The following is a 27,990-nucleotide window of genomic DNA, read 5'->3' as shown; positions in this document are numbered from 1 at the left end:
GCTGTATTTTAACATATCGGTACGCGCAAAAAAGAATGAAATATTTAATTCGTGGTCACTCCTTGTAAATGTCGCATTGGGAAAAAAAAAACGCCCGCAATGACATTTGCTTTTTTTTTTATAACGTAAAAAAAATAATCCGTGGTAATGAATGGCGTAGTAACGTCATATCACCCTTGGAATTTGGCAGCGGGGTTCTGCCCCATTCAAAGTGCACAACCCGGGTCGGCGTCGCATCCAGCTGTTTGAACTACTCAGAGCCCGTCCGCGCCAAGACCATTGGAATTTGGTGGAGTGAAATCCATTCCCACACTAAAGTATTTAATATAGCTGTTACCTTGAAGGCTTACCTGATACCGCAAGTGGGCTTGCACCATTTCGTTTCCTTTTTTTTTTCATGACTTTCCATACCACAAACACGAAAATAAAAACAAAACCAAAGTGGTGTTGACGTGCTCAAAATATTATATTTACGATAAACAAAAAGTCCTAGATAGTGGAAAAATTGAGCACTAATACCATCGAAATTCGCCGGAGAAAAACTCCGCTGGGAACACAACACACCAAGAAAAACTCTTCGCAGCAGGACTTCTTATAAACGGGTTTTTTTATTCAACGACCACGCGAAACCAACCAACAAGTCACCAGAAAAAAAAACCTATGTCCGCCTTGAAAGCCTAAACACAAACGGCGCACACTTATTTTGTGCAAGGTATAGTTTAACATTTCAACTCCTAGGAAAACAAGAACAAACAAAGTTCACGGCATCACAGTTATCCGATGTTTGTGTCGACGTTCGACAGCGATATCTTCCCCTCCAACTCCCCCTGTACACTGGCCCTTCAAAACGTGTTCCCGGTGACCGCCGAAAGGACCACGGCAAGCCTCAAGGGCAAATTTCTAGGCCTCAATCGAAGATGCATCGGCGACGGGTGGTGCATACCACAGCGAACAACCACCGCGCTTTTTGTGTTTGAAGAACGCAGACGGCGCGTGAGTAAATGACGCCTCGTGCCTACCACCGCAGCGTTCGGATCATCTAAACAGCGACGAGACATCGCTAAAATTGTCACATCGCTACGAGGCTTTCCGTACGTTTGACAAAGCTTCGGTACTGCTGTCACGCAGCTCAAGATACGTTATCAACAACACAGTTTGGCATGCCGCCTTGCAAGGCATGGCGAGAGCCAATCGCGATCCGATCCTCAATACCCTGTAACCAACGACGTACTGTAGAAACCGGTTATAACGAAGTCGGTTATAACGGAATAGCGGCTGCAGCGAAGCGATCAAGATTTCCCATTCCCTTTTGCACTATGTTATAACCGAACTCGGTTATAACAAAATATCGGATATATCGAAGTGATTTCTGATTCGCATCGGCTTCGTTATAACCGGTCTCGACAGTAGTTGATTTAGTAAACGTGGACTGCGCGTTCGTTGCTCTCTGGTATTTTCTCGGCGGTAACTCGCGGCCAGTCTTTTGGAAGCCTAGACCCCGGATTTGGCTATCTTTAACAACAAACTGTGATTGACCGTCATCGTGTCTTGCAAGGCAGACTATAAGAAAAGGCCCTTGTTTGGTATAACCTCACCTCTTGATGATGTTGATAACCAAGTCAAAAAAAAAAAAAAAGGTACAATTGTGACGACCGCGCTGAATACATCTCGACCGATTATCTAGTAGCCAGATAACACGGTAGCATTAGTGACACCTCCGTTGTGAAAACTCGAGGAAGCATATGGTTGACGCCATCGATTTATTAAACAGTGTCGCTTCTATATGATATATTTCTTGAGTGTCAATCGCAAGTATCGATCTTCAGAACAAATCGGACGGCAAGTTCGCAGGCAAGCTGCGGCGGTTCCGACTTGGCCTCAAAACCGATTCATGCGGTTGAGAGTAACCAGGGCCAGGCGAGCAGTCCGTTCGACTGTCTCTCAAGAGGTGTAAAGAAGCTCAACGATCCGGTGCAGCCATTGTGGGCACTAACACACACAACATTTCTTCTTTTTTTTTTCTTTGCGAGCACAAACACGAGGATTTGCGTGTAGCAGAAAGAGCAGCAAGAGCCAACCCATCACTATTGAATCTGCCATCATATGTCAGATTCGTCGATAACCTTTGGCACTCTAATTGTTTTGCGCTAGTGTTCCTCAATGTAGCCTCCGCACATATTCGAAGGGACATTAATGACCTGCCAAGTAACTTAGTTTCTTGAATGAGTGCAGGTGGACTACGCCAACTGGGAAACCACGATGGGACCACGGTGTCTGCATGCCGATGATGATGATGTCGACAACCCCTCTCGCTCCTTCGGTATCGCGCTGATTCACTTTCCACGTTGTCTCTCAAACGACCCCAGCAAACAGGCGTTCACGCCACACGGAGCTCACCGCAGGACGACACAAAGATATCACTCGTTTCGGAGAATTCAAGGTGTCCTTCACGTGCAGAGGTCGAGGAGTCGTTCCGTCTGGAAGCGACTGTGAGATACCGCTGACGATCCTGAAAGACCAAGAGCGTCTCATTCCTGCCCCACACACTGTGCAAAGTAACGAACAGCTGAAGAAATTACGGCTAAGTTAGCATCATACGCTGCTGACCGTAACTGCAGTCAATAGGAAGCCATCATCTCATCATCGTGGTTCGTCGATGACTCAGCTAGGTTACGATCAATCAGAAGACATATCTATAAGAATGCAGGAACAAGGCGATGGCTTGCTCCTACCTTACATTTCTTAAGTTCTTAATTAATATAGCTGGGCACGTGCTACGCGCAAGTCTCTTAACAGACTCTGTAGTATTGGCATTATGAAAAGGGAGCTTATGGAGCGAAGATACGCTGATAGTATGTTTACATAGAAAAGTGTAACCTGCTGTTACATCCTCCTTGATGGAACCATATTTTTTAATTCTCACGTCTCTGAAACTTTAAAAACAAATCAGTTTTCTAAAAAAAGAAAAAAAATAGCAGTCAGAAGCAAAGCTTTTAGAAAGCAAACTAAATTTTAAATATTGAAAACTCAGAGAGCGAGAGGTAAGTGATAGCTTTAATCAATATCGAAACACTGATCCACGCTGTAAATAAAAAATTTAGCCTGTGCAGTACCACCGTTAAACTACGGCTTTAACAAGCTCCGTTCCGCAGCAGGGATTACACGACCACATACCGGTACGATGTTAACTCCAGGTCAATACGCGCTGGGTTGGGGATCGAGCCCATTCCTTAAAAGCCTTAAAAGGGTAACGACGTTTACGCCAATATGCACATCCTTTTAGTTCTAAATACGCTACGTCTTTTAAGCAGTAAGGACACCGAACACCGAATCATCAAGCTAGAGGCGTGAACATTCTAAAGCCACGCCCTGTTTTTCTTAAACTGTCGGGGACTGATTGTTGCCCGCGTCTTTGTTTTCCCTTTTTTTAAGCGCCACCGATGTTGCTCGCCTTCGAGCCGAAAGTCAACGAAAAGATTGAAACGAATGGGGTGCATACACTATACTTCGTTTCACCTTATGTTGTACCGCTGCGAAGGCTAGAAGCGCGAGCTCATAGCGTTGGCAGCTGCCACTGGTGCACGAGAGCTTGTGCCGCCGAGATGTGCCCCAGAGCAAGAAGCTCGCGCTTGTAGCCTTTCCTGCGGTACAACATTAGGTGAAACAGAGTATAGACGAGTCAGAACGTTGAATCCCGCGTGGACAGCGTGCGAGCCTCACCCCTGCTCGTGGAGCTCAGACCCGCTCGCTGACCAGTTCGGCGGCGGGCGAGATGCGTGAGCCCGGCGAGTCCGTGCTGTCGAACTTGATGCACATGGCCTTGACCACGGGGCTCTGCGTCGAGTTGCTCTGGGTCGCGCTGCTGAAGAAGCCGCCGTGCTTGGGCTTCAGGTGCCGATTGTTCATCTCCATGTGCACGATCTTCATGAACTCGATCTGGGCTGCCAGCTTCTGCACTTCCTCCTGCGTAGCGTCAGCGGGATTGTAACAGGGACAAAGCGAGAAACATCCGTCATCGCCGCGTTGGCCGCAGAAATGTCGCAAGAATGCTCGGAAAGTATATAGAACGACGAGATTCCGATGCGAAAATACAGGAACTCTCCGGGACTTTATCAAGGACTCTAGTCCACGGAATGCTACACATGTTTAAAACCGCGGGCACGCTGCCAATGTGCCATAGAACAGACACTGCCAATGTACCATACAAAAGACAGACATGCAGACATTGTCTCAGGCGTGCTTCTTCCTTGTATAAGAAAGAAACTGTCACACAAAAATGCCTGCAGACTGCTGCTACAAGCGTGTCAGCATGACTCTGCGTCTTTTTGTACGATGTACGAGCAGTGCCACTCTGGCTTTATAGTTGAAATTTTATGCGGTGCGGTATATCTTCGGGTGTAAACTATACAATTAGCGTTTGTTTGATCGTTCATTATAACAAAAAAATAATGTGATGGATTTTGCGAATGACTGACGATGCCAATGATGATTTCCGCATAATACAAGCTTCTGTCTGCGCTAATAAGGTAGGCATGTTTTTAAGGTGAGCTGCGTAGAAAAGTATAGGTGAGCAAAATGCACCAGGTGCGCCTAAAAAACAAAAAAAAACATGGTGATTTTAGCCCATTCAAGTTGCGCTTAATGCAAGACGATTAACGCTGGATACATTGCAGCAGCGCCTGCAGATGTACCAATATTTGCCAGAAATTCTAATGATGTTTTTCCTTAGTTGTTTGAGCTGTTGATGTTTAGTGTTCAGAGTTGTGTGAGTATGGCATGCGGCCAAAAGAGGTCCCGCGATTCAATTCCATCAGAGCGGAGCACATTCTGTACGCGGGCAGCAGCGCCGCTTCGTACTTCGAGGCTAGTAGAGAAGCTAATGCTAACAAAAAGGAAAGGGTTAAGCATTACATCACAATCTGTAGAGGTATACGCAGCGCAAGTTGGTCTGCTCCTTGGGCACCTCGTGCCTTTGTTTACCCCCTAAACGCACCCACGTGCGTTTGTCTTCCCCCGACCTCGACCAATGACGGCGCGCGCTCGGCTGCCACGTCATTGGTTGGCGCCACGGCTGCCACGTTTTGATCGGCGCTTCCCTCCTTGCGTCCCCATGCCCGAAAAACGCCTTTCTTTTCTTTTCTTTTTTTTTTTAACACTAGCTCGCCGTATTGCTCAGCCGTAAATAAAAACACGACCTTCAATGTTTTGTTTTATATTTCTTGACTGCTCTGTTTAGTTTCGAATGCAATTCTCAAAGCGCCCAGTGTTCTTTGCCGCTGTAGCGCTGTTGCAAGCTCACGGATGGTACCAGGGTGTAAGATAGACAGGTGGTGAAACGAGAGCCAAATGAGCGACCGGATTGTGTCCCCCTCGGTTTTCTCTTTTTTTGTGGCGCCATCTATGTTGAGCACCGCGAACTCTCACTCCAGGTGGGCGAACGCTGGCGACCGGTTAAACTGATGGAGAAGGTTTCTCGTGTATTTTCAATGGAGGACTGTCGTGCTCTCAGTTTATTTTGCGCACTCTCCCATAGAGTTCCATGCAAATTCGATTCCAATTTTTTTTCTTCTCGCCGCAGCGCCATCTGTCGCAAATCGGGGGTACCCGCAAGTCACCCACAAGCAGACGAGTACACAATCCGGTCACGGCGCTGCGGTAGGTTTCTATGGGCCGTTTCCCCACCTGTCTATCTTACACCCTGGATGGTACCCACGGTGGTGGTGACACGTGTAGCATGAAGCGTGGGGCCGCTCTCGCGGTCGCTGGAAGACGCGAGCGGTTGCCACACTTGTGTACCTGTACTCCGGCTCACGTTAAGTCCGACCGGAGGCAATGCGACGATCCCATGGAACCAATCGAGCCAATCACACAAAAAAATGCATGATCACGACGTGTGCGTGATTGGTTGTGACGCTCGAAAAACGATTAGCGTCACAACAATATACTTTCGATGCTGTTTGATTGGTTCTATATCAAATCATGACGTCGGCATGCCGCCGGACTTAACGAGAAATGGAGTATTCGCAACTCCAGCGACCTATGGGGGGTCGCCACCCCCGAACAAATATGGCGGCCGAAAACAAGTCGTACCGTGCCATGTACCAACTCAACGCGCAACGTTCCGTTTGAAGCACAGGCAGGCGTTAGCTTTAAAATGGTCTGCTCCGATTTTTATCCGCGACGTAGTGCGTCGGCGTAAGCGCGAACTTCCAGAGGCCTGCCTTAGCTTTCTTCGTGGATGCCTAACGTCTGGTTCGTACGGATGCGTAGGTTGCGTTCAGAGCGAACTAGGCAACACACTGATACGACAGCAACGACAACGGACTCACCGGGACAACTGTTCGCCCTGCACTACATAAAAACCAATGCAAGACGCGCCTGTGTTAGCACTGCAGTGTTACCACGCGGGGACAGTTTTCCCTGCGGCCCTGTCGTCGTGGCAGTTTTCGTCACTATGTGCACCACCGACGCAACTTTCCTCGCTTTATTTTGACGGCCATGGCGTGAATAACCGACAGCATGCGTTTACGGGAGCCACAAGAGGCAAGCAGAAATCTCGAAAGAATCTGTTCTGGGGTTCTAAGCTGGATGCCGAGATTGGCCAACGCTGCACTTGACCTTGGCACCGATTAATCATAGCCGCCGAATTTTTCTCGCCGACGTTTTCGCCAAGTGTCCAGACTAGGGCCCCTGGTCAGCTCAGTCTGGTTTTTCCGCTAGGTTCCGTCCGTTTTACTCGAGTCGCGAATAGGTGCCGTTCGTTTTACTGGAGTCGCGAACACCCCACCATGGCGGAGGCAGACGCATCCTTCCGCCCTTTTTGGTGGCGTGTAGTATATTTCGTTCCGCCTTCAGATGAAACCACAATCGCGCGTAATCTCCGGTGAAAGTGTCTTTAGAAGGCCTCCAAAAACACATCCTGGTCTACCGATAGATGGCGCCGAACTTCCTAAACAGCCCATTACGTTTGGCATAAATGTACGGTGCGTGGACGAAGAAACTGAAACTCCAGATCATCTAAACACCCCCCCCCCCCCTTTTTTCTGTTTTTTTTTTTTTTTTTTAATGAAGCTTTGCGTTATAACAATAAATTGGAAGCTCGGCAATAGGAATTTCTGCACGGCGCACAATCGAAATCGATTCAGCGCAAAAGCGTCATTTCTGTAGGACCTTTTCAACCACGAAACATTCCAAATGAATAAACCCGCACATCCAGCTACGTTTCTTTTTTTTTTATTTTTACGGGGAGCTTAGAATTTTAATTAGGCAATGTTAAGAAGAACGCGAGGGCATCGTGCCTCAAATTTAATCTAGTCTTGGTCACTGTCATGCGTCCATAAGAAAGGCAGTAGAGCCGACAAAAATGCACCGCGCAAGCATTCGACGAGTGCACCCCCCCCCCCCCCCCTTTCCCCTTCGCCGCCCTCCTCGAACAGAACCGTATTATCGAAATGAGATACTCTCTTGAATATATAAACTACCGCGGTAGGAACGTCAAAAATACATACACACACGTAAAATTCGTGGCGCGCACTCGCACAGCGCTGCCCCCTTTCTCGTTTCATCCAATTCAAATTTCATTTTCCGCTCTTCGTGCCACCTTCCTCCGGCGAACGGACTTTTTATATATCGATTATCACTTGCTGTCACTTATACCACGCATAAATATAGTATATTTCAAGATAAAAATGCCAAACACAGCGTACATCCCCAGCATAAAAAAAAAAAAGAAGAAGTACTCTTTAAGGAGCTCATTTATTCAGAATGGGCATTAGATGATAACTCGGCGGATGCACAATCTCAAAGCGGAACGTAATGGCTGATTCTTAACCGGCAACTAGGTTAAATGTTTGAAGACTGTAGCAACGTGCATGGCGAATCCTTTTCCTGGCGTTGAAACATTGCGGGAAACCTGCTAGCGAGTGAAGGGCTCAGTCAACAAAAAGAATGCAAAAAAAAGAAATACGGTTTCTTGTTCCATCCATAACTCAATAAAACTATATAGTTTTATTTGGCAAACTAACCTAAGTCACTGCCAACTTAAAGAGCGCAGGGCGTCCGATTATTATGTTCACGTGTCTTGCTTCGTGATTGGTAGTTTGACCTTGTAGGATGCTCGGGACTTGCCACGCTTTGCGTTTCTTACGCTGGATTCGAACCCGCCACCTGGGGCAAGTTCTAAGGCCGGCGCTTGCAATCTAAAAAAGGCCTGCGCCTTCACTGTTCCGCGCAACAAAAAGGCAGCCAATCAGATATAAATGGTGCCAGCTGAACATGTACGAAAGTTACATGCAGCGAAAGAGAAGGAGAGAGTATGTAACCTTTCTTCATGTTCAGCTGGCACCATATAATAGCCATGGACCAACTATCTCAGCTTCAAGGCGTCGCAGCCAATCACGGTGAACGATAGAACTATCTTAGCGAATGACGAAGCTTATAATGTGATGATACTCGAAAAATGCGATGTGCACAGGGTCAGCGAGTGAGTGAAACATCCTGTTAATTGTCGCATTCTGAGCTTGTTCATAAGCTCGGATCTTTCTATTGTTCACTTTGAATGTTTGGCCCCGTGTTCTGTCGGAAAGAGAGTGCAGATTCAGGGCCTAAAACGAGTCGGCGCCTCACCTTGAGCTCCTCGTTCTCGGTGCCGAGGTCGACCGTCTCCTCGTGCATGAGCCCGACCCCGTTGAGCGAGAAGGACGCCGTCACACCCCTGGCCCGTGCCCGGTTGTCCCACATGTCGCCCTGTCCCTTGATCACCCTGTAGAACTGGGAAACAAAGGGGTTCGTGATCCTTGCCACCGAACCAACTGAACGTCGCGCGTAGCCCTCTGCACTGAGTTCAATGTCCTCCCGCGAGAACGGCAAAGCAAGCATCCGGATATGCCCGTTTCGAAAGTCACGTGCCGATTTTCAGAAAATCGGAACCGCTGCACAATGGATGAAGAACCGACACCGCGGAATGTGCAAATTTAAAACGACATAAGATGACGATGAAATGCAATTACGGTAGTAGCATTTGTATGTCGGGTTTGCACTCTTACCGCTCATTCACATTGGAAGCGGATCCGCGTTCGCAAAGCGGTTGCGAACGCGGTTGTTTAAAGATTCAGTACAATCGCACGCGCACTTGATGTCATCGGGGGCGCGTGCAATTGTACTGGATCTTTATACAACCGCGTTCGCAACCGCTTTTCGAACGCGGATCCGCTTCCAGTGTGAATGAGCGGTTTGGCTGCATTACCACTGGCGTTCGAACCGCAACCGCGAAGCGGACCTTCTCGCAAGTGCGCGTGAATTTGTATTGCATCTTTAAACAACCGCGCTCGCAACCCCTTTGCGGATGCGGTTGAGTCGCCAGTGTGAGCACAGCGTTTGCGGTGTCTTTTGCGTCCGCCATTGTGGAGGGATTTCACAGCGTCCAACAGAAGACTTTTAAAAGCCGTCTAGTGACTCTTGGGAGACCAGGCGCTTGCAACAAAAAAGTTCCGCATCGCTGTGGTGGTGTTTTAAAATTCCTTTCTTACACCCCCTTGCAAAGCGTCGTTTCACTACGTTTGACTACTTTGCGGGGGCTCACGTTAAGATACTACTGAGAGTAACTGCGACAATGCAACGGTGCCTGCCATGATACTAGTGAAACTTACCTCAGCCGACACAACTTTTACCTACGCAAACTTATATTACCCAGATATAGTTCTGGATGAAATTAGGCTATTGCCTCGAATATAATGCCTTTAAGCTGACCCTGAACAGTAAATACGCTCGGTGCCTGGTGATACTAGAATGTGTGAAACATATTACGGAAATTGCTTAGTTAGAATCACTTTTAAAAGACTGGTAGCTCTTCGCGGATGAGCCAGTTCTCTTTGTTTTGATCAGCTTTCAAGAAACAAACAGGCTCTTTTATAAACCTAGGACGGTAAGAGATTATATCCATTCAATATATTCAAGTTAGTAGTTGGAGAAACTGGCCTGAGCATGGACCTCACGCCACACACACGGTTCATAAAAGCACTGGGATACCTTTGGTCCGAAGATGAGGATGACCGTGACGGTAGTGCTCAGCTGCGTCCGGATGAAGCCGAACAGGTACTTGACGTCGGGGCTGGCGCTTGGCAGGATCACGAGACTGGGAAGGGACAGACCCTCGATTCAGTGGTGTCTGCACATGCAGCTTCGTGGATGGAGCTAAGGTACTTACTGGATCAACATCATGATGAGATTGACTATGGTAATGTTGTAGATTGCCCAGCTGATGTGCTTCGCCTCGTTGAAGAAGGACTCCGCGTTGCGCACATTGTAACAGACCCTGATGCCCCACAACAGGAACAAGAACTCCCCTGCAAAACACGAGGAGGAACGGTCCACTACAACAGAGCGATCGTTAACCAGTTCTGAACAGAAGACCAATAGTATTAGTGGATGAGCCGAGTATTACTACTAAGTGATTGGACAAAGAGGTTGAAAAAAACAGGACAGTATATGGCCACCCCCACCAAATTGGGGTCTTTCAGCTGCTCAAAAGTGTTCGATGTAATAACGTTTAAAAGCTATTTTTAAAGCGCAGCTCTTACGCGCCCGTTTCGAGCTTGAGCGGCGTCGGCGTTGGCGTCGCCGCCAGCGTAACCGCGCGTTGCATTATGGGTAAATTGTCCCGAAGAAACCCGAGGTTCTCGCGCAGGACCTCGGGTTCCTCCGGGAGGACCTCGGGTTCCTTCGGGAGGACCTCGGGAGAACCTCGGGTTCCTTCGGGAGGACTTCAGGTTCCTTCGGGAGGACCTCGGAAGGACCTCGGGTTCCTTCGGGAGGACTTCGGGAGAACCTCGGGTTCCTTCGAGAGGACTTTGGGTTCCTTCGGGAGGACTTCGCGAGAACCTCGGGTTCCTTCGGGAGGACCTCGAAAGGACCTCGGGTTCCTTCGGGAGGACTTCGGGTACCTTCGGTAACCTCGGAGAGGGGGAGGTCACGTGACCCCCCCCCCCCCTGAGGTCACGTGACCCCCCCCCCCCCCCCCGAGAACACGTGACCCTCAGTACCCTTCCCTCCTCCTCCTCAAGAGCTGCGCTCTAATTCGGCGCTACAGGGAGTTGTAAACGGCTTTTATTTTTTTTATCATCACAAGCTTTTAGTCTCTTAACTCACAGCAAATGCACGAAGCGCCTTCCGCCATCCTGCTTGTTAAATGATCAAAACATGTCACAAAAACCAAAGCGTGCCAGTCTCCTGGATCTAACACACGCTCACCCTCATTTCTAAACTTCGCCTGGCACTCGGAACGCCCGTAAAGCTCTACAAAATAACATTGCAGCGCCCTCGAGCCACTGTAATATAATTAGAAGTTACGTCGTGTAAACTAATGGCCGCCGGTGCCTTAATAAACTAAGGAACAATGAAAAAAAAATCACAATACATTGAACGCAGCTCTCTATAGACCTTTTCAATAATCGCCTTCTGTGGGCTGCCAATCTTTAACTTCTGGATCGTGGAAGACGTTCTGAGCGTGCGCAGTGCCTCTCTAACACGAAGTATGAGACGCGGCGCATGCGTCCAAAGCGCAGTGACCCCGCGTTTTTCGCCTGGATGATAAGCGCTAGAAAGGTCTATGCGGAGAGCAAGTCGTCTGCTTCTTGCGTAGAATTTGCAGTGACGTCAGAGCGACGCCGAGCTCTGATTGGCTCTGGTTAAAAGGACAGTGGGGTAGCCCTCAACGCTAGATGCCTTAAAGTCTACCGACAATTCTTTTTTTTAATGAGCCCAAAGAGATCTTGATGTTCTTACATCATCGCAACCCCTGTGCAAGAAGCAAACGAAATTGCGTTACGCGTAGGCTTTATAAGCGCTCTATGGCCACTGACAGCATAAAAAATTCGGGGCGGGGCCTATTACGATCGCGCTTGCTTCGTGATTTGTTCTTCCGCGCATTTATCGGGTGATGCCGATATCTCATTGGCTGCCAAGTGATAACGATGTGCATAAAATTCACCATGCTCTCGCGTTTCTTAAGCTGTCAGTTACCATAGTGACTTTTCAAAAGTATGCAGACGTCGGGAACGTGCTCACCAATGGCCATGGTGTGATCCCACCAGTTGTACTCGCACTGCTTGAACTTGAGTCCGTGCCAGTCCTCGAGGTAGATCCCTTCGGGAGGAGACGAGATGGTCCAGGTGCCCAAGTAGATGGCCATCTCGAGCAGGATCGGGAACAGCCACTGGAGCAGCTGCTTGTCCGTCAGCTTGAGCTTGTGCGCCGACTTGACCCGATACGTCAAGGAGACTCTGCAGCGGGGGGAAGCAGAGTCAGACTACGCTTAAGCCGCAGTCACGCCGCACCTATGCAAAAGACACGATGTTGGCCGCAGACACGATGACAGATTTGTCTGCAGGTAAACCTCACGAATTTTCGAAGAATTTTTTCTTTGTATATATGTATGCCTCAAACATGTCTGGAGAGATTCATTGTATGACCAACGTAACAGGAGCGTCATCCAATGCTCAGCGCAAGTTCGTCTGCTTCTTGCACAGGGGTTGCGATGAAGTCAGAACGTCGGGCTCTTATTGGCCGATTGAAAAAGATAGTGGGTAGACCTCAAGGCATCTAGCATTGATGTAGCCAATCAGAGCTCGGCGTCATTCTGACGTCACCACAATTTCTGCGCAAGAAGCAGACGACTTGCGCCTCCACAGAAGAAAGAAACACGCGTCGGACATTGCCTTCAGACTGTCTTCTGTGTCATGTACGAGCAGTATGACCGCGGCCTTAATATGAGGATCCCAGGGTCCATGGGGTGCACTTGTGCGCGACGCACCTCCAGGTCTTGAGCAGCAGAGTGCTGTACGTGATGCAGAACCCCATGTGGCGCGTCCACTTTGTGGCCACACAGCAGTACACGTCCAGCACGGGAAAGATTGCCGCCATCTGCGCAGAGAGTCAAGGGCCGATATATGCCGTGAACGTGATACTTAGGGACATCCGCTTCCATTACTAGCAATTTTTTTGTGAAGAATTTGCATATTTTGAGGAAAAAAGGACGAGGTAAGTAAAACGGTCGCTCATGTTTTGCGCATTCAGAACACAATGTGAATGGTTCAACACATGAAGGCAGACAGATAGAAGGTCGGGAAGCTGGTAATGAGTGGAGTCGGCGTCCAATGCCAAAACAATTGAGGAATGGAGATTTAGGCTGATTCATTGCTTTTCACGATCGCCTTCGTCAGTGATCACGTAAACTTCATTGCGGAGTTCAATTCGCGCAAATAATTGACACCAGCCTTTAATAAAATGGTCTAAAGTACTGTGAAACCCTACTTGCGTAGCGCAGTCCGCTTCAAATGCACTTTTTTTTTTTTTTTTGCGTCTCGGTTGGACGTTTTGGTTGCTTTCTAACATTTTTGACTACCCTTCAAACGGCAAATAAAAAAGAAAAAAAGACCTGACAGGGAAGTTGGATGCGGAAACCTTTTAAAAATGCAGTATGTCATTTCGTTTCGTAACCAACAATTATTTTATCCTGCTCTTGATTTCGTTAGTGAGGGTCCCACATGTCTGAAAGGGATAAATAGAAATGCAGTGCTATTTCAGAGCACTGCGCAGCTTAGTTCAAGACTGACAATCTGGTTCAACCTGGAAATCCTGTTTGTGCTAATGTCCTTTTTTTTTTTGCCACAGCCAAAGTGCCCACATGTTTTGATCGTTTTCATGGCACTCAGAGAGTGACAAGAATGTGAACATAATACCACAAAATAAATGTTGTTACAAAAAAAAAAAAAAACTCGCGCCGTTAAAATTAGCAGTTAACAGTCCAAATCAACTCGGAAGGCAAATGTCACTAGTGAAAAATTAGAATTCCATCCCCTCCTTTTATTAAAAGAAATTTGTAAATTAAAACTCCGTAATAAATTTGGCCTTGCCCTTGCAAATTCTCTTCGTTATCAACCTGTACTTCGGAGTCCATGAATAACCGACAAAATCAACAAAACAAGTCGCTCTTTTTGATAAACAAAGTTACATTGATGAAAAAACAAGCTCATCTGACTTGACAATTCACTGATTGAATTGAACCGGGTCGTCGGCTATCACTGACCACAACATTTTTGCCTCAGCCACCGGTCTGCGCGAAAATCAGATGTGGCGCTATTTTAATTTTCTTTTAAATTTGCGTCTGACAAGATGTCTCAGCTTGTATTCAGGCGTCGAAAACAATCTATGAAATCCAAATTCCTCCTTCTTGGTGGAAGGCTACATTTCAATTTGATTAAACGAAACACATGTGACGCTTCACTATAAGTTTGTAGTGTCTGGCAATAATAAATGGGCTGCTAAACCCAACTTGTAACCCCCCCCCCCCCCCCCCCCCCAATCCCACACACACACACACAAAAAAAGAAAAATTAGTATATTTTATTCTAATCAGCAAGTCAGCTTCTCTGAGAATAAATTGGATTGTTCCATTTACGGTTTCTTTTCTCTAGGCAATTTTGACAGATTGGGGGACCGGTGAGAATTGGCCCAGGTCACAGCCCGAAACACGAGCTCGTTTTGGACGTGGGACGGTTAGCTGTGACAATGACGGTACATATCCTTCTCGAGAAAAACGGGTGTGGCATGTGTTTGCGGGAGCTCACCTCGCAGTACATGATAGCGCAGCCCACCAGGGTGATGCAGAGGAAGATGGGACTGGCCACCTTGATGACCTTCAGCTTGCGGAATCGATACACGTAGCCGGCCAGGACCATGGTGAGCACGATGCACATCACCGAGATGGTCAGCAGCGAGATTCTGGGACAGGGATCGTTCGAGCATTCGAGCACGGCCTGGTGCTTTTTGCGAACTCTGGAAATCGCTATCATTTAAAAAGATTGTCGCTTCCTTGTGTCCTGCAAGTGGACTGAGGCAACAGCGGAGGCGCTGCCAGCTCTGCTGCTTACAGACTACACGACTCATTCTCCGCCACCATTCAAAATTTGGTAAAAGTGCAAAGATTACGTTATCACGTGACATCACAATTCCCCCCGCTAAATCTAGAGAAAAAAAGTTCGCTAAATTTGAGGGGAAACTCTTCACGTCACGTCAGTGTCAAATGGCGTCGCGTCTCGTGACCTCCTATGATCTCACAATTTCCCCGCTAAATTCAGAAGAAAAGCGCTTCAACTCACTTCACAATGTCAGCGTACGTCACGTCACGTCACGTCTACGTCACGATTCCCCACTAAATTTAGCGAGAAAACGCTTCGCGTGACGCCAGGCTGTCCCGCGACGCCATGTAACGTCACAATTTCCTCATTAGATACTCCATGTAACGTCCCAATAGACCTTTCCAGAAACATGTGGCGCTCCCACCGTCTGCTGGACGGATTGTGGCGTTCCGATGTACGGCACGTGAAATTATCCGGGAGTCGAAGACGAAGTTGACGGTGTTTTGACATTTCGTAATACCAGAACGCAGAAAAGACGGAAGGAAAGCAAAACAGGGTATGCGATCACCTCCTTTTGTGTCCGCCATATTTTTTTAGCGTTTTGATATATATATATATATATATATATATATATATCTTATAAATCGTTCGAGTCATCATGGGCGTACATCGGAACAGCCACACAATTATTCTCCTCTCCGGGGTGTCTCCTGGGATTTTCCGGAAAGGTATATTTCCCCGCTAAAGGCAAGAAAGTTTCCCTCAACATGTAACGGGAAAACGGGCCGCGTTAGAGTAATGTGATTCACAGTAGATAATGGACACTTTTAGTTGGGCGTACGCAGGAAGCTTGCGTACGCAACCTTCGGTGCGTTGCGTACGCAGCAAGTGGCGCGTCTACGACACTTTTAGTTCGACGCGTTTGACGTAAGTTAGCGTTGTCCAACTGGATATATAAAACAGACCCGCAGATGCTTTATAGTGTATTTTAGCGCCATCTAGCGCTAGAGGAGAGAACTGTTTTTTCAATCCTTCAAGTATTGACCGAAAGTAGCCAAGCCAAGCCGTAGGCTTAGCCGGTTCCTTCGTTCTGTTGTACGGTGATTTATCGCAATGCCTCCAAGAAGTATCTCGTCAAACCCCCAAGTTGCCTCCATGCTGACGTGGGCGGAGGTCGACGATCTTGTGACGCTAAACGTCCGACCGCAGTTACGCAGCTATTTCACGCTGGACGAGTTGGAATACAAGATGAGGTGCAGCAGGGAGTCCGAACTCCTCAGGTACCGCTCTCGGCACGGTTAGCTGGACATCGGCAACGTGGAAGCCACGCTTTTCAAGCAGCAGTTTAGATTCGGAAAGCTGGATTTTCATGAGCTCTCCAGTGCTCTCCTGATTCCGCAGACTATCACAACCGCGCAAAGTGTAAGGATAACTGGGAAGGAAGCACTGTGTTTGACGCTGCGTACGCTTGCCAACCCGAACCGTTGGTGCGACCTCGAGCAGATTTTTGGACGGCATTCGTCCGTAATGTCGAGTGCTGTCAGCAAGCTAATAAGGCATTTCATAACCACCTTCGGGCACCTCATCGACGACTGCAATATGCACAAGGAGCGGCGCCGTTTCCACAGCCGTTTCCCGTGGCAGCGGCCATCTTGAAATGCGCTCTCGTTCGGCCGAGATCTCGCGAGACCGTCCCGCAGTGGCCCGCGGGACCCACACGCAACGTCTGACTGCGTGCGTACGCACGCCGGCAGCACAACGTTACGTTACGTTCTGCGTGGCGCACTCGCGGCCCGCAACGTTCCTGCGCACGCAAGCTCGTTGCGTACGCCCAACTAAAAGTGTCTAGTTTCAGTAGAGCGTACAGGAGGAGACGCGACCGCCGTGCGTTTACGTTATTCCGGGGTACTCCGCGCTGCACAAGCGCGTAGTCGCCCTGCGCCAATCCAAGACCGCAGTTTGGGCTCCGCGCACGCGTAATATGGTACACGCAACGCCAACGCAAACGCACAGTGCTTGCGTTCGCTCGCATACGCAATAATAACAACTCACTAATGTCACGTCACATAGTGGCTTACCGCAAAAGTGAGCGGAAAGCGTTTCCCGCCGATTTTAGCGCGCCACACCTCACACCGTCCGCACGCCACATCATTCGCTGCGAAACCTTGCCGATAACGGCTGTTGCAGTAAAAAGGTTATGGCTTTTATTTTTACGGCGCTATAGCAGTTCCTCGAATCGCTAAAAAAGCCGCACCCTGCTTCCCGGTAGGAAAAAAAAAAAAAAGACACATGTGATCAATAATAAGTTATTTAGGGGGAGCCCGGCAAAAGAGCCTAAAAATAGGGACTATCAGTGGACCGTAAACTAAAGCTTCGCTTTGCTATGGGAGCTGCTGCCGTCACATTGAAGCCTGCATTGAGCACGCGCCCGCTGGGCTCGCATTACGCAGAATACGATCCACCAGGGATCTGCTAAAACTGTCTAATGAAAGGATTAGAAGAGTGAATTTGGACAGCACCGACCAATAGCGCTCGGGTGACGGGCCTTCCCGTCGCGGAGAGACAAGTGGAGGCCGTCCGTTACGGCCGAAAGTCGATAGTACCGGGCCCTTTCCTTCTCTCCCTCATATATTTCCCCCCCCCCCCGCCCATCTACCTTTGATGGTGTCCCCTCTCTATATATAGAAACGGGGCACGCATGCACGCAATTATTGCTAAGAGTATGAAAGCGCAACACAAAGGGGGGACGAGGGCGCACATGTACGGGCTTCCAGTTCAGCGCATTTATTTCATTTCATTCTTAGTATCCACCCCAACATGCACGTCGGAACCTACACTTTTTTTTCTGGGTAAGTTTAAGTGAAAAGAAGTCGATAATAAGATGCTTGGAAGTTGGGAGCCAGCAAAGACTGTGTTTCGCAAACTGCCAGTGGCTATAAACCTTACATCGAAAAAAGCTCCGCGGACATTATTATGAAGGTGCATATAGTCCAGATCTCGTAGTGTATTTACTTTCTTTTTTAGTCGAAACCCGCATTAGCTTTTCTTGAAAAGGGCTCGTTCATACGGATGTGTTTACTCTACTCGCAACCGAGATTTTTGTGATCTCTTGCAACGTGAGAGGACACTGCAGCACGCTGGCGCCATCTATGAGATGACCCTTGAACTGCCTTTTACTGGAGTGAAGACTTTGCGGTATTTGCGATGTCGAATACACGTCTATCTACGAAATATGGTCGTTTATGACATCTGTGAAAGATTTCCGAGCCAAGAAAGATTGACGAGCGAAAAAAAAAGAAGGAAATATACGAAAACGCCAAGCGTTAGCCATGGCTACTCAATAGATGGCGTCACTGTGTTCTCTCGTCGTAAGAGACCTTAAAAAGTCTTAAGGCTCTCAATCGTAAGCAGTCAGTCACAAAAGTCTGAGCCAGCCATTAAGCAGACGCTCTGAACGAACAAAGTTAACCACCACCCCCCTTCCCCCTTAAACCACCTTCCTTTAAACGCGGTGTGCGCTCTCGTGTTTAACTCCATGGGTGTTCACTCTTCGACCTCCTCAACCGAACTCGCGGGCGTATATAGTAGGCGCACCTGAAGGCCCAGTTGTAGTGCGACAGACACGGGGAGTCGTCCCCGCACTCGCTGCAACCGGGCTGGCACGGCTTGCAGACGTACAGCATGTCGTAGGTTGGCCTGCGTGTACCGGAGCAAGTGGCGCGAGCGATTACCGAATACGCTGCGTCATTTAAAAAGGTTATGCACGCTCACATCCACCGTCACCACACGCACGGTGCGTACTTTATTACTACGCACTCTTCGAAAAACTTCGCTGACGAGTCGAGTGCGGTACATCTTGATATTGCCCGCCAGCTGATGAGATTCCGGCATTATACGATAAAAAACGCCCAAGAGCAAATCACAAAGCAGAAAACTTCAAGATAATAAGCGACTCCCTGCGATTCTTAAGAGGTCAGCGACGGCAGTAGGATTAATTGTCAGCGTAAATTATACTCTTTATGGGGCGAACAAGCAAGCGCTGGAAGAAGACGATTGAAATGGAACTTTGTATATATATATATATATATATATATATATATATATATATATATTTGTGGACAAACAGCACCACGGAAAAACGCTCACGGTCACCAGCGAACTGCGTTTAGTATGTCAGCGACCAGTGTAGATTGTGTGATCTGTTATTGGGGACTAGGCCCTCCGAATGACCGCCAGGATAGATAAAGTTGCACCGTGTTTCGTAGAGGAGACCATTACAATTGTTGTTCTCGCCGCAAAGACCTGAAACCGCGTCGTTGTTATTATCACGTCCCAGTAAAAAAACTATGTAACGAATGCTGCTCGTCAACATCTTCGTTGAGTCACAAGAATACGTTTATCTATACTAGCAGTGCACCATGTTTTCATGTTGTTGTTGTCATCGTTTTTCTTTTTCAAATAATATTGTGAATTTGTTCGCCTAGTGCGACTATAGGTTATTACTGAGGCGCATTAGTGATTTCACCGGTATTGACCCACAGAGGGCACCACCCTAACATCGCGCCGCCATTAAATATATATTGGTTGGTAAATATAAAACCAAAGAAACGCTCTTCGCGCTTCTTGCCCCTTTTGACACTAAAGGTGGCAGCCCTTGCACACTAATCACAACCACGAAGAACTAAACCACACCAAAACTAGTCAACAGTTATCGGAGGAATAATACTGAGGGAAACGTTCAGTAACTGATTTGGCTTTCTCGCCCATCCGAGATTAAGTCAAAACAACCAATTCATATCCCAACATAAACGAAAGGCAGACTGGAGGCAGGTACAAGGTAAGCCCCCACAGCGTGGGTTCTCCATGTTTTATCATTTATTTATTTAGTTACATAAAAAATAACTTAAAAAACAGAAAAAGAGCACATTCAAATAAATCACTACTTTACTGTGCCTCTGTCCGGAGAAAGAGGTGTTACATAACGATAGGTTTTGGTGGCAATTAAGGCAAAGTATATAAGGGGCCATGCGACCTTAAGTGCCAATCACTTTGTTGCCAATCACTCTAGTACCAATCCAAGCTGCACGCGCGCACTCTTCAGTTCTGTTCGATTGCGTTCTTCCCGTTTCAATGTGACAACACATCTCTGGCGAGACGGCCGTCGAACGACCGTGAGTGAAACTCACCTCCCGAAGAGCCGCTTCTCCTTCCAGGCGGCCTCCACAAGGGAGCCGTTGAACACGGGGTTCCCCGTGGGAGAGTAGAAGCCCCGCCGGCACTGGCACACGTACGAGCCCCGGGTCCAGCCCTGACCCGGAGAGAAGATGCACTGCGGGAGAAACATACGCGTCGCTGACTCGGACGCGTTTCGTTCGAGTGAGAATCGTGATTAGTTTATGAGTGCCACGTTAGGTGGCGTTAGGCAACACCTGTCTAATCTTTGAGGTCGCTTTGCCCCTAACGTCGTTTGGAAACGCTGTCTTGTTTAAGCTGCGCATCGTCTGCACGAGGTAAAACTAAGCTAGAATAGATCCGCTCCTCCTCAACTGGAAAGCGGCATGGCAAATCCTCTATCCCCCCCAAAGTCGAAAAAAAAAAATATATATACATATACTTATTAAAAGCCAGTTCGTTCACTATGTCCGCAGCCAAATCCGATGCTTTAATGGCGGCATTAAACAGCTTCTGTTCAACAGGAAAAATGGACGTCTTTGAGAACAAAAAGCCGAAAGCGGGGAATCGAATCAAACAAGTTAATGCTTGTACTTCGATTCCCGAAGTTGAGTATAATTTATTTGGGCCATCTTGTCCTGTTAGCACCGCCATAAGCGTTATAGTATTGGAGCTTTTGAGACTTTTGCTAGATAACTACGACTTTTGGAAACGGGTAAATTAAGCTCTAATCTATTGTTTTTCAAGACCCTTCTCAGCTTTTATCTTAAAGAGGCCTCGGCTCTTAAAGGGATACTGAACCGAAATTTCGAGCTCACTAAGCAAGGCCGGGCGGATAGGCGGGAAGCTGCAAAACCAAAAAAATATCACTCATACGGCGATATATCTAACGGATCGCCGTATTTTTCCGGAAAGAAGTGCGCGATTGAACCCGGCCGACGAGGCCGACGAGACAAGGCACGTCACGATTCCCATTCTCTCTCCTCCTCGCTACGTCCCGTCGAGCTGGTGAACCGAAGCGAGGAGGAGAGAAGCGAGGCCGCTTCTCCTCATTCTCAAACTCTCCCGGAGGACAGTTACGTCAAAGAACTCGCTTGATCGCGCCGTTCTTTTCCAAAAGTACGGCCATCCGTTTGAGATATCGATGTACGAGTGATGTTTTGGAGTTCGTAGCGTCCGGTTCAACACTTCTGCAGCCTTACCTTGCGAAATCCAAATTTCGATTCAGTATCTTTTTAAAGGGGCGGTGAAACGTTTTTTGTACTTTGCGCAAGTGCCGCTTTGAACGGATTCCTTACGTCAATGACCTGTGAAACACCTGTTCGTTTTTCACCAAATGCAATCGAAGTCGCAGAACATATTAAAGAAAAACGAGCAGCGTTCATCCAATACTTGTTGATCCCCTCAACTCGCAGCCAGAACAAGCGGCCACGTGACCTGGAGTCGATTATATGCCGGCAATGTCGATCATAGCCACGCGCTGGGGTTGGCAAGGCACAGGACACGCGCTGAGTTACAGACATTGTTATGGTGCGGCTATTGTCGTCATCGCACCGACTGGGCACGGGCCACTCCCTGAATGCTTCCCAAGCTATAGATTATCCTGAGCCCAGATAGATTGCCCACGTAATGCTCGGGTCCAATCTAATAGCCGCATCCAAATATCGTCACGGGAGGATACTGCTGTCCCCCAGTTACGTCACCAAGTTTCGAGAAGGAGAGATTGAATGAAAACATTCGCTTTAGTCCTTGAAATTACACCGCGACAAAGGAGTTTCTTGGCCAGTGGCGTTCCGTGCGAGTATCCTTGAGTCCTACTATTGCCATTAAGCTCGTGTAAAGTGAAAAACATACCAATAGACCTATTGCTAAATTACCCAAGCATCTAGGATAATGCAGGGATTGGTGTTCCACGCGCCGCACGTGCTGGCTTCAGCAGTAGTAACTTTTCTAAAGAAAATGTCTAAAACAAGTTGCATCTTGCACGCGCGTTTGTGAACGCTTTATTTTGGTTATTTCCTTCGACTCTTTTATACGGGGAAGGCCTGCACGTGTGGCGCGTGGAACACCAGTCCATGCATTCTCCTTGACGCTTGGGTAATATAGCAATAGGGAGTGTTCACCACCGTTAGTGTTCACTCGCGGCCATAGCTGTGTGCGGGAGTGCTGAGCGCGTGCTGATGGCGAGCTTCCGCAGTTCTTTTTGCAACGTGCGCTCCGCATCATCAAGGGTGCCGGTCTTAACAGCCTATTTATGTGAGCTCGTTTTGAGCATGCGCTCTAAACAGCACCCACAAATATGGCGTCCAGTGAATACTCCTTATAGGTCTATTGAATGTCATTGCACCGCCCGATTCGTCGTCTCAGAAAGTCAGTCGTACTTGCGACGTCTTGTTGTGACAGCGGTGGGTTCCCTGAAAGGCGAGTATTCTGGGTGCAGGCACGACCGTGGCTTCCGGATCGCACTGGTCGATGTCCAGGCTGCTCGCATCCACGTCCACGCTGAGCAGCGCCGACGGGGCACCCCTGCGAGTATCGAGATCATCAAAGGAGAACCGCCCACACAATCATAGCCGAGCTCGCCAAGCGCCGCAACATCTAGAAATCGCGACTACGCGTGTTTTAAGCGTCAAAACTCGGAGTCGTCAAGAAAGAGTGCTAAAAACAAAAAGGGCTGGAAAAAGAAAGAAGATTCTAGCATAGGACACTTTTTCAAGCTTCCTTAAAATCACACGGTCACGCTGCTTGGAGTGTTTGTTCCTTTGGTGACGGTACGGTCCCTGTCCTTAAGAGTGTCTTAGGGAACCGTTTTTGCCCATCCGTTACGGTGCGATGGGCAATCCGGTAGGCACTGCGCATGTGCTGCCGTATAAGACTCGCGCATGCACAGCTCGTACCGAAGGGTCCATTGTACCGTATCTGATAGACAAAAACGGTTCCCTAAAACTCTCCATTATGGTCGTACAAAACTGTCTCCAGACATGTTGGTAACATGCATATGTTCGAAGGAAACATGCTTCGTGACGCGACGAGCAATAAGTCCTTCATTCCTGTATCTTTGCTGTGATGCTGTTCAAAACTACACCGTAAAAATGATAGCGCGAAATTTACACGCACGTTCGCATCTCACAGACAAATCACACAAAAAACACTAAAATTTTGTACAGGCCTTAAAGTGCGGATACCAATGTCATATCTGCAAAGATGGCAAATGTCAAGTTCGGCACTATACTGCAGGCCTTGGAGCTGCAATGCACACAGCGTAGAAGTGATTCATTGAGCGAGAGCACGCCGCTACTATAGGCTACTACTAAAACCTAATTCGAGGCATCTCGTAGACGAGAGAAGCGCGCACGTACCCGGCCGGTGCACGAGCAGGAACCGTGTACGAGGCGATCCAGCGGCGCAGCTCGCACGAGTAGTAGGTGCCCGACCAGCGCCCCTCGGAGGCGTCCTCGGCCAGCCAGGGGACCTCTGGCAGCGCAAAGTTGCGCCGTTCGGACACCGGGCCCCGGCGGCTGACCGAGGCCAGGTAGCGGACCCAGGGACGCGACGCCGTGCCGTTGGCGCCCGGCAGCAGCAGGCGGCAGGCCCAGAACCTCTCGTCCGACGCCAGGGTCTCGTTGAGGAAGGATTGGACCAGGCCTGTCGGACCGGCCTCTGGTCAGACATCGCGGCACCGCCGGCGCTTGACATAAACCGCTTCAATAGGATTCGACGAAATTGCTTCATGCGGCACTGGATTAGAAGTTGCCTACGACGTTCTGCGCGGAACACTGAAGTCTGACACACGTCATGAAATGATTTTTACGACTTTCGCTATGTATTTCTTATAATAAGTTCGCCGTGTAAGATTTAAAAATAAATGAATATTTTTTTTTTTTTTAGTTCAACTAATGACGAGAACCAAAGGTTGAAATAAGAGGTCCCGTGTTCTGCCATAGAATTGTGCAGGTGACTTTCATCACAGCTACACGTTCGAATTGGCATTGCTGGAACCGCGCGTTGTGTTCCGGACAGTTTCCCTCATTGCGCCGATTGGTTACGAACTCCAAGTTAAATAACAGTTGGCACAATGATTATATCCAGAAGGCACTATAGGAATAACACGGAGCTCGTCTCAAATTCGGAATTTGCTTACGGTTGCAGCGAACTGTTGTCCGAGTTACTCTTACAGCACGGGAGAGGTGAGGCGAAACAATAACGCCTCATGGCTGTGAACTCTTTTTAGCTTCGCACTAAACTCGCCACGAATCGACAAGTTTGCCGAAGCAGAGAACAGAGAAGCGATCATAAACCGCAAACAACGTTACGGCCGCCCACGATCGCTTTGTGCTGTCAACTTTGGCCACATCAGACGGTCGGTGACAATAGAGAGTTTTCGGGAACCGATTTTGCACGTCTTATACGATACAATTGGCCCTCCGGTACAAACGGCGCATGCGCAGTCTGCATCGGAAGGCCCATCGTGCCGTGTCGGAAGTGCGAAAACGGTTCCCTAAAACTCTCTCATATATACGAAGCCCGGAACGCGTCCCCGACCGGTATGTTTAGCGTCCACCCATGCATCGAAACTGGTCCCGACGTGGAGACAAATGACGTCACAAACGCTAGAGTGCCACGCTGTCGGACGTCGCGATCCTGGTGGCTGGCCATGGAAGTTCCGTCAAAAAAAGCGGGAGCAGACGCGAGTGTCACTGTTGTCGTGGCGTCCCAACACCTAGCTGCTGAAGCGCCCGTGGGCTGTCAAGCTGGATAAAGACCTGCAGCGGAACAGGCGTCTGCCACGTCCACCATTGCTCGTGTAACACCGCCAGGATCGCGGCCGGCGACAGCGTGACACGTCTATGACGTCATCAAACAAAAATCAAGGAACCACTTTTGTTTTCGCGATAAACACGTAACATTTTAAGAAACACTAGGCGTGGTGAGTGCCGATCATCTCATTACCGTTCCGCAGCCAATGAGATTGGAGCATTAGCCGATAAAAAACGTCAAAGAACAGATTGGAAGGCAACGTTTAAGCGTGAACATAACAGACCACGCCCTCCGTTTCTTGAGCTGTCAGTATCTTCGTTCGATGTACCCGCACCTTCTACACCGGTGTAAAAAAAAAGGTGTGGGACAGTACTTCCGGTACGCGTGTGGCGATAAGACCGGAACTACACTGCCCTACAGTTTTCTGCACCGGTGCAGGAGGTGCGGGTAAACCGAACGAAGCTAAGGATTGTGGCCACTGATAACTTCAGCAGCGCGAGGTGTGGCTTAATATGTTCACGTTTAAATGTTGCCTAGTCATTCGTTTTTCGGAGTTGAAAACGGCTAATGGCGCAACCTCATTGGCTACGGAGGGAAAATATGTGCGGCACGTCGCCAAGTCCGACGTTCCTTAGGTATAGTCACTGAGAACGAGCTTTAAGTTTCTCGGCGCCCATATTGAAAACAAAAGGAAAGCACTGACAGATGTTACTTTGTTTCTAGACGTCAAACAAAACAAAAAAATAAAACAAAAAATACGCGTGGTAAGGAGGCGTTAAATGATGCGATTCCATTCGGGAAATTCGAAGTACGATTACGATCTAAAGTACGCTTCCTAAAATGCAAACTTCACGTTACTCCGATGCCCCATTGAGAAAAAGTAAAAATGAAACACGTTAACGCCACCAGCCCGACTCGAGTGTGAGACTCACGTTCTCCGCTGTGCAGGGCCACCTGGAGCAGCATCCTGGCAGCCAGGTCCGCCTTGTGCCGCAGGGGCTCCGTGTGCGACTCCGGGAGAGGCACGTCCACGGGCTTGGGCTCCGACGACGACGATTCGCACGACACGGATTCGACGCGCTCCAGGCGCTCCTCCGCGCTGCCCCAGTCCCGACCATCCTCGACCAAGCGACGCTGCTGCCGAGAAAAGAAAGAAAGAAAAGGGCCCGGCAACGTTAGGCGGGGAATTACCAGCCGGCAACGTCCGATATCAAAATGATTTAAAGCGGCTGGACCGCTGTAATGTCTGGACTCTGAAACGTGGGTTATTCGGCATCTCCGCAAGGAATCATAAAACGCGTGCTTCATTTCGTCGCGCAAAGTGTCGGAGACACGGTGCTCCGTGTTGTTTCGTTAAGCCACGGTCCCGCCGCCAATACATCGTATAAAAGACAGTCTGTTGACACCTTCTGAGGCGCGTTTCTTCCTTGCATCAAGGTCACATTGGTCACACAAAATCTCTCTGCGGACACGTTGGAAGCACACATATGTGCGAAGCATTCGAAGATGCATCAGACGTGTCCGCATATAATTCCCTCATCGGTATTTGCATCAAACGCCGCGTCTTCTCTATACGCATGCATACACGAGCAGCGTGGCTTTCTAGGGCGGGCCCGCGGAGGAGGAGCGGTGCGGCGTTTACCTGGTAGCGCAGGACTCTGGCGCGGTGCTTGCAGTGCAGGCAGCAGGAGGCGTGCAGGCCCCACCAGGCCCCGACCAGGGCCAGCCACAACAGGGCCCGGCTCATGAGCGCATTCCGGGCCCCGGCGCTGGGGGACGCCTCAGCGGGGCCGCACTACCCGAGCGCGGACCCTGCGCAGGAAAGAGGGAGCAGGTGCAAGTTGTTATATACTTTCCCCACCGTTCCGTACCCAAGTCCGACCGGAACCGACGCTATGCGAAGCGCAAGCTCGTCTGCTACTTTTGCAGGGGCTGTGATGACGTCAGAACGCCGATCTCTGATTGGCTCTTATTGAAAGATAGTGAGTAGACCTCGATGGCAAGCTGTGTTGAGGTCTACCCGCTATTCTTTCATCTGAGCCAATCAGAGCTCGGCGACATTTTGACGTCACCACAAGCAGACGAACTTGCGTTCCGTGCGGTGTAGCCAATCGAGTATATGGTGCCAAGAGTGCTTTGGCGCGACTAGACTTTTCACGCCTATAGTGAATGCGGCGTGCTCGTCCTGCGCTCTATTCCGCGCATGATCGGCTTAGCCGTTGATGTATAGCAAACGCACAAAGACGACGAGAGCCGTGACGATGCGCTTTTAACGCTACTTGATTGACTCCGTCGGATCGTGAGCGGAGAGCAAGTTCATCTGCTTCTTACGCAGGAGTTGCGGTAACGTCATCGCAACTCCCGCCGAGCTCCTATTGGCTTTGATTGAAAGGATAGCGGCTAATCCTCGATGCCAGATTCCTCAAGATCTACCCTCATTTTTTTTTTTCAATCAGCCAATAAGGATTCGGCGTTCTGACACCATCGCAACCCTTGTGCAAGAAGCAGACGAACTTGCCCTGCACATAGGCATCGCCTGCGGCTTACTCAGTATGAAACCAGTATGTAGTCACTGACAACTCGAGATACGGAGGGTGTGGCGAGCCCCCCGAACCTTCCGTTAACGCTTCGCAGCCAATGGGATTGCTGCGTTAAGCCGGGAATACATTTGCGAAAAAACGAACCGAAAATCGGACGGAAATCGGAGGCTGCGAAAATCATGGCTAGCGATTTTCAAGAGACGAGCCACATGAGGTGTAATGCGCGGCGCGGAAATCGCAATGCACAGCGGTTTTCGTGCTCCGAACTCACGAGGCTTTTCCGATAGTCCGGCCGAATTGGCGTCCCATATTTCGCGCCTCTTAAAGACTTCAGCTATTAAAAGGTCATAGAATGCCACGCGAGCCTTTGTACCACCACCCTTCAAGACAGAGACAAAGACAGGAGGCGTGCTCTGTCTCTACCTCGAGCACGCCTCCTGTCTGACAGAGACAGGAGGCGTGCTGCGTTCTCATCTAGACCTCCTCCGAAGGTTGAGATGAGAACGCAGCAATGGCATACGATGTTGCCTGTGCTGCTTCCGAAGCTGCGTGAGCCGCCATCTTGCGAGCCGATCGTATCTTGTCATTCCGTTCCGTTCCGGGCT

At 49.0% G+C, this 27,990-nt stretch overlaps 1 protein-coding gene across 1 annotated transcript; it reads right to left on the bottom strand.

The window, feature by feature from the left end:
* Window positions 1-590: 590 nt before the first annotated feature.
* On the bottom strand, window positions 591-26,592 carry LOC8033780 (probable G-protein coupled receptor CG31760). Its single transcript, XM_029968382.4, has 14 exons — window positions 26,488-26,592; window positions 25,778-25,982; window positions 23,447-23,747; window positions 22,469-22,613; window positions 20,102-20,244; window positions 18,510-18,611; window positions 14,625-14,778; window positions 12,809-12,918; window positions 12,064-12,278; window positions 10,205-10,343; window positions 10,027-10,132; window positions 8,626-8,769; window positions 3,721-3,963; window positions 591-2,509 (listed from the first exon to the last, which is right to left on the bottom strand). Exons 1-13 carry the CDS (start codon window positions 26,590-26,592, stop codon window positions 3,736-3,738), a joined length of 2,097 nt encoding a protein of 698 aa, XP_029824242.2. The 3' UTR covers window positions 591-2,509; window positions 3,721-3,735.
* Between the last annotated feature and the right edge of the window lie 1,398 nt (window positions 26,593-27,990).

This window comes from Ixodes scapularis, unplaced genomic scaffold (assembly GCF_016920785.2).
Source record: "Ixodes scapularis isolate PalLabHiFi unplaced genomic scaffold, ASM1692078v2 PGA_scaffold3__209_contigs__length_174095766, whole genome shotgun sequence".
Lineage (NCBI taxonomy): Eukaryota > Metazoa > Arthropoda > Arachnida > Ixodida > Ixodidae > Ixodes > Ixodes scapularis.
This window is presented reverse-complemented; position numbering and strand designations above follow the sequence as displayed.

Excerpts from the sequence above, each read along its gene's own strand:
- LOC8033780 (XM_029968382.4), bottom strand. The coding sequence starts at position 26,592 with ATGAGCCGGGCCCTGTTGTGGCTGGCCCTGGTCGGGGCCTGGTGGGGC. Across the intron at positions 22,614-23,446 it reads CCTGCTCGTGCACCGGCCGG|GGGTGCCCCGTCGGCGCTGC; the intron begins GTACGTGCGCGC and ends CGATACTCGCAG. Across the intron at positions 8,770-10,026 it reads TCCTCATCTTCGGACCAAAG|TTCTACAGGGTGATCAAGGG; the intron begins GTATCCCAGTGC and ends TTTGTTTCCCAG.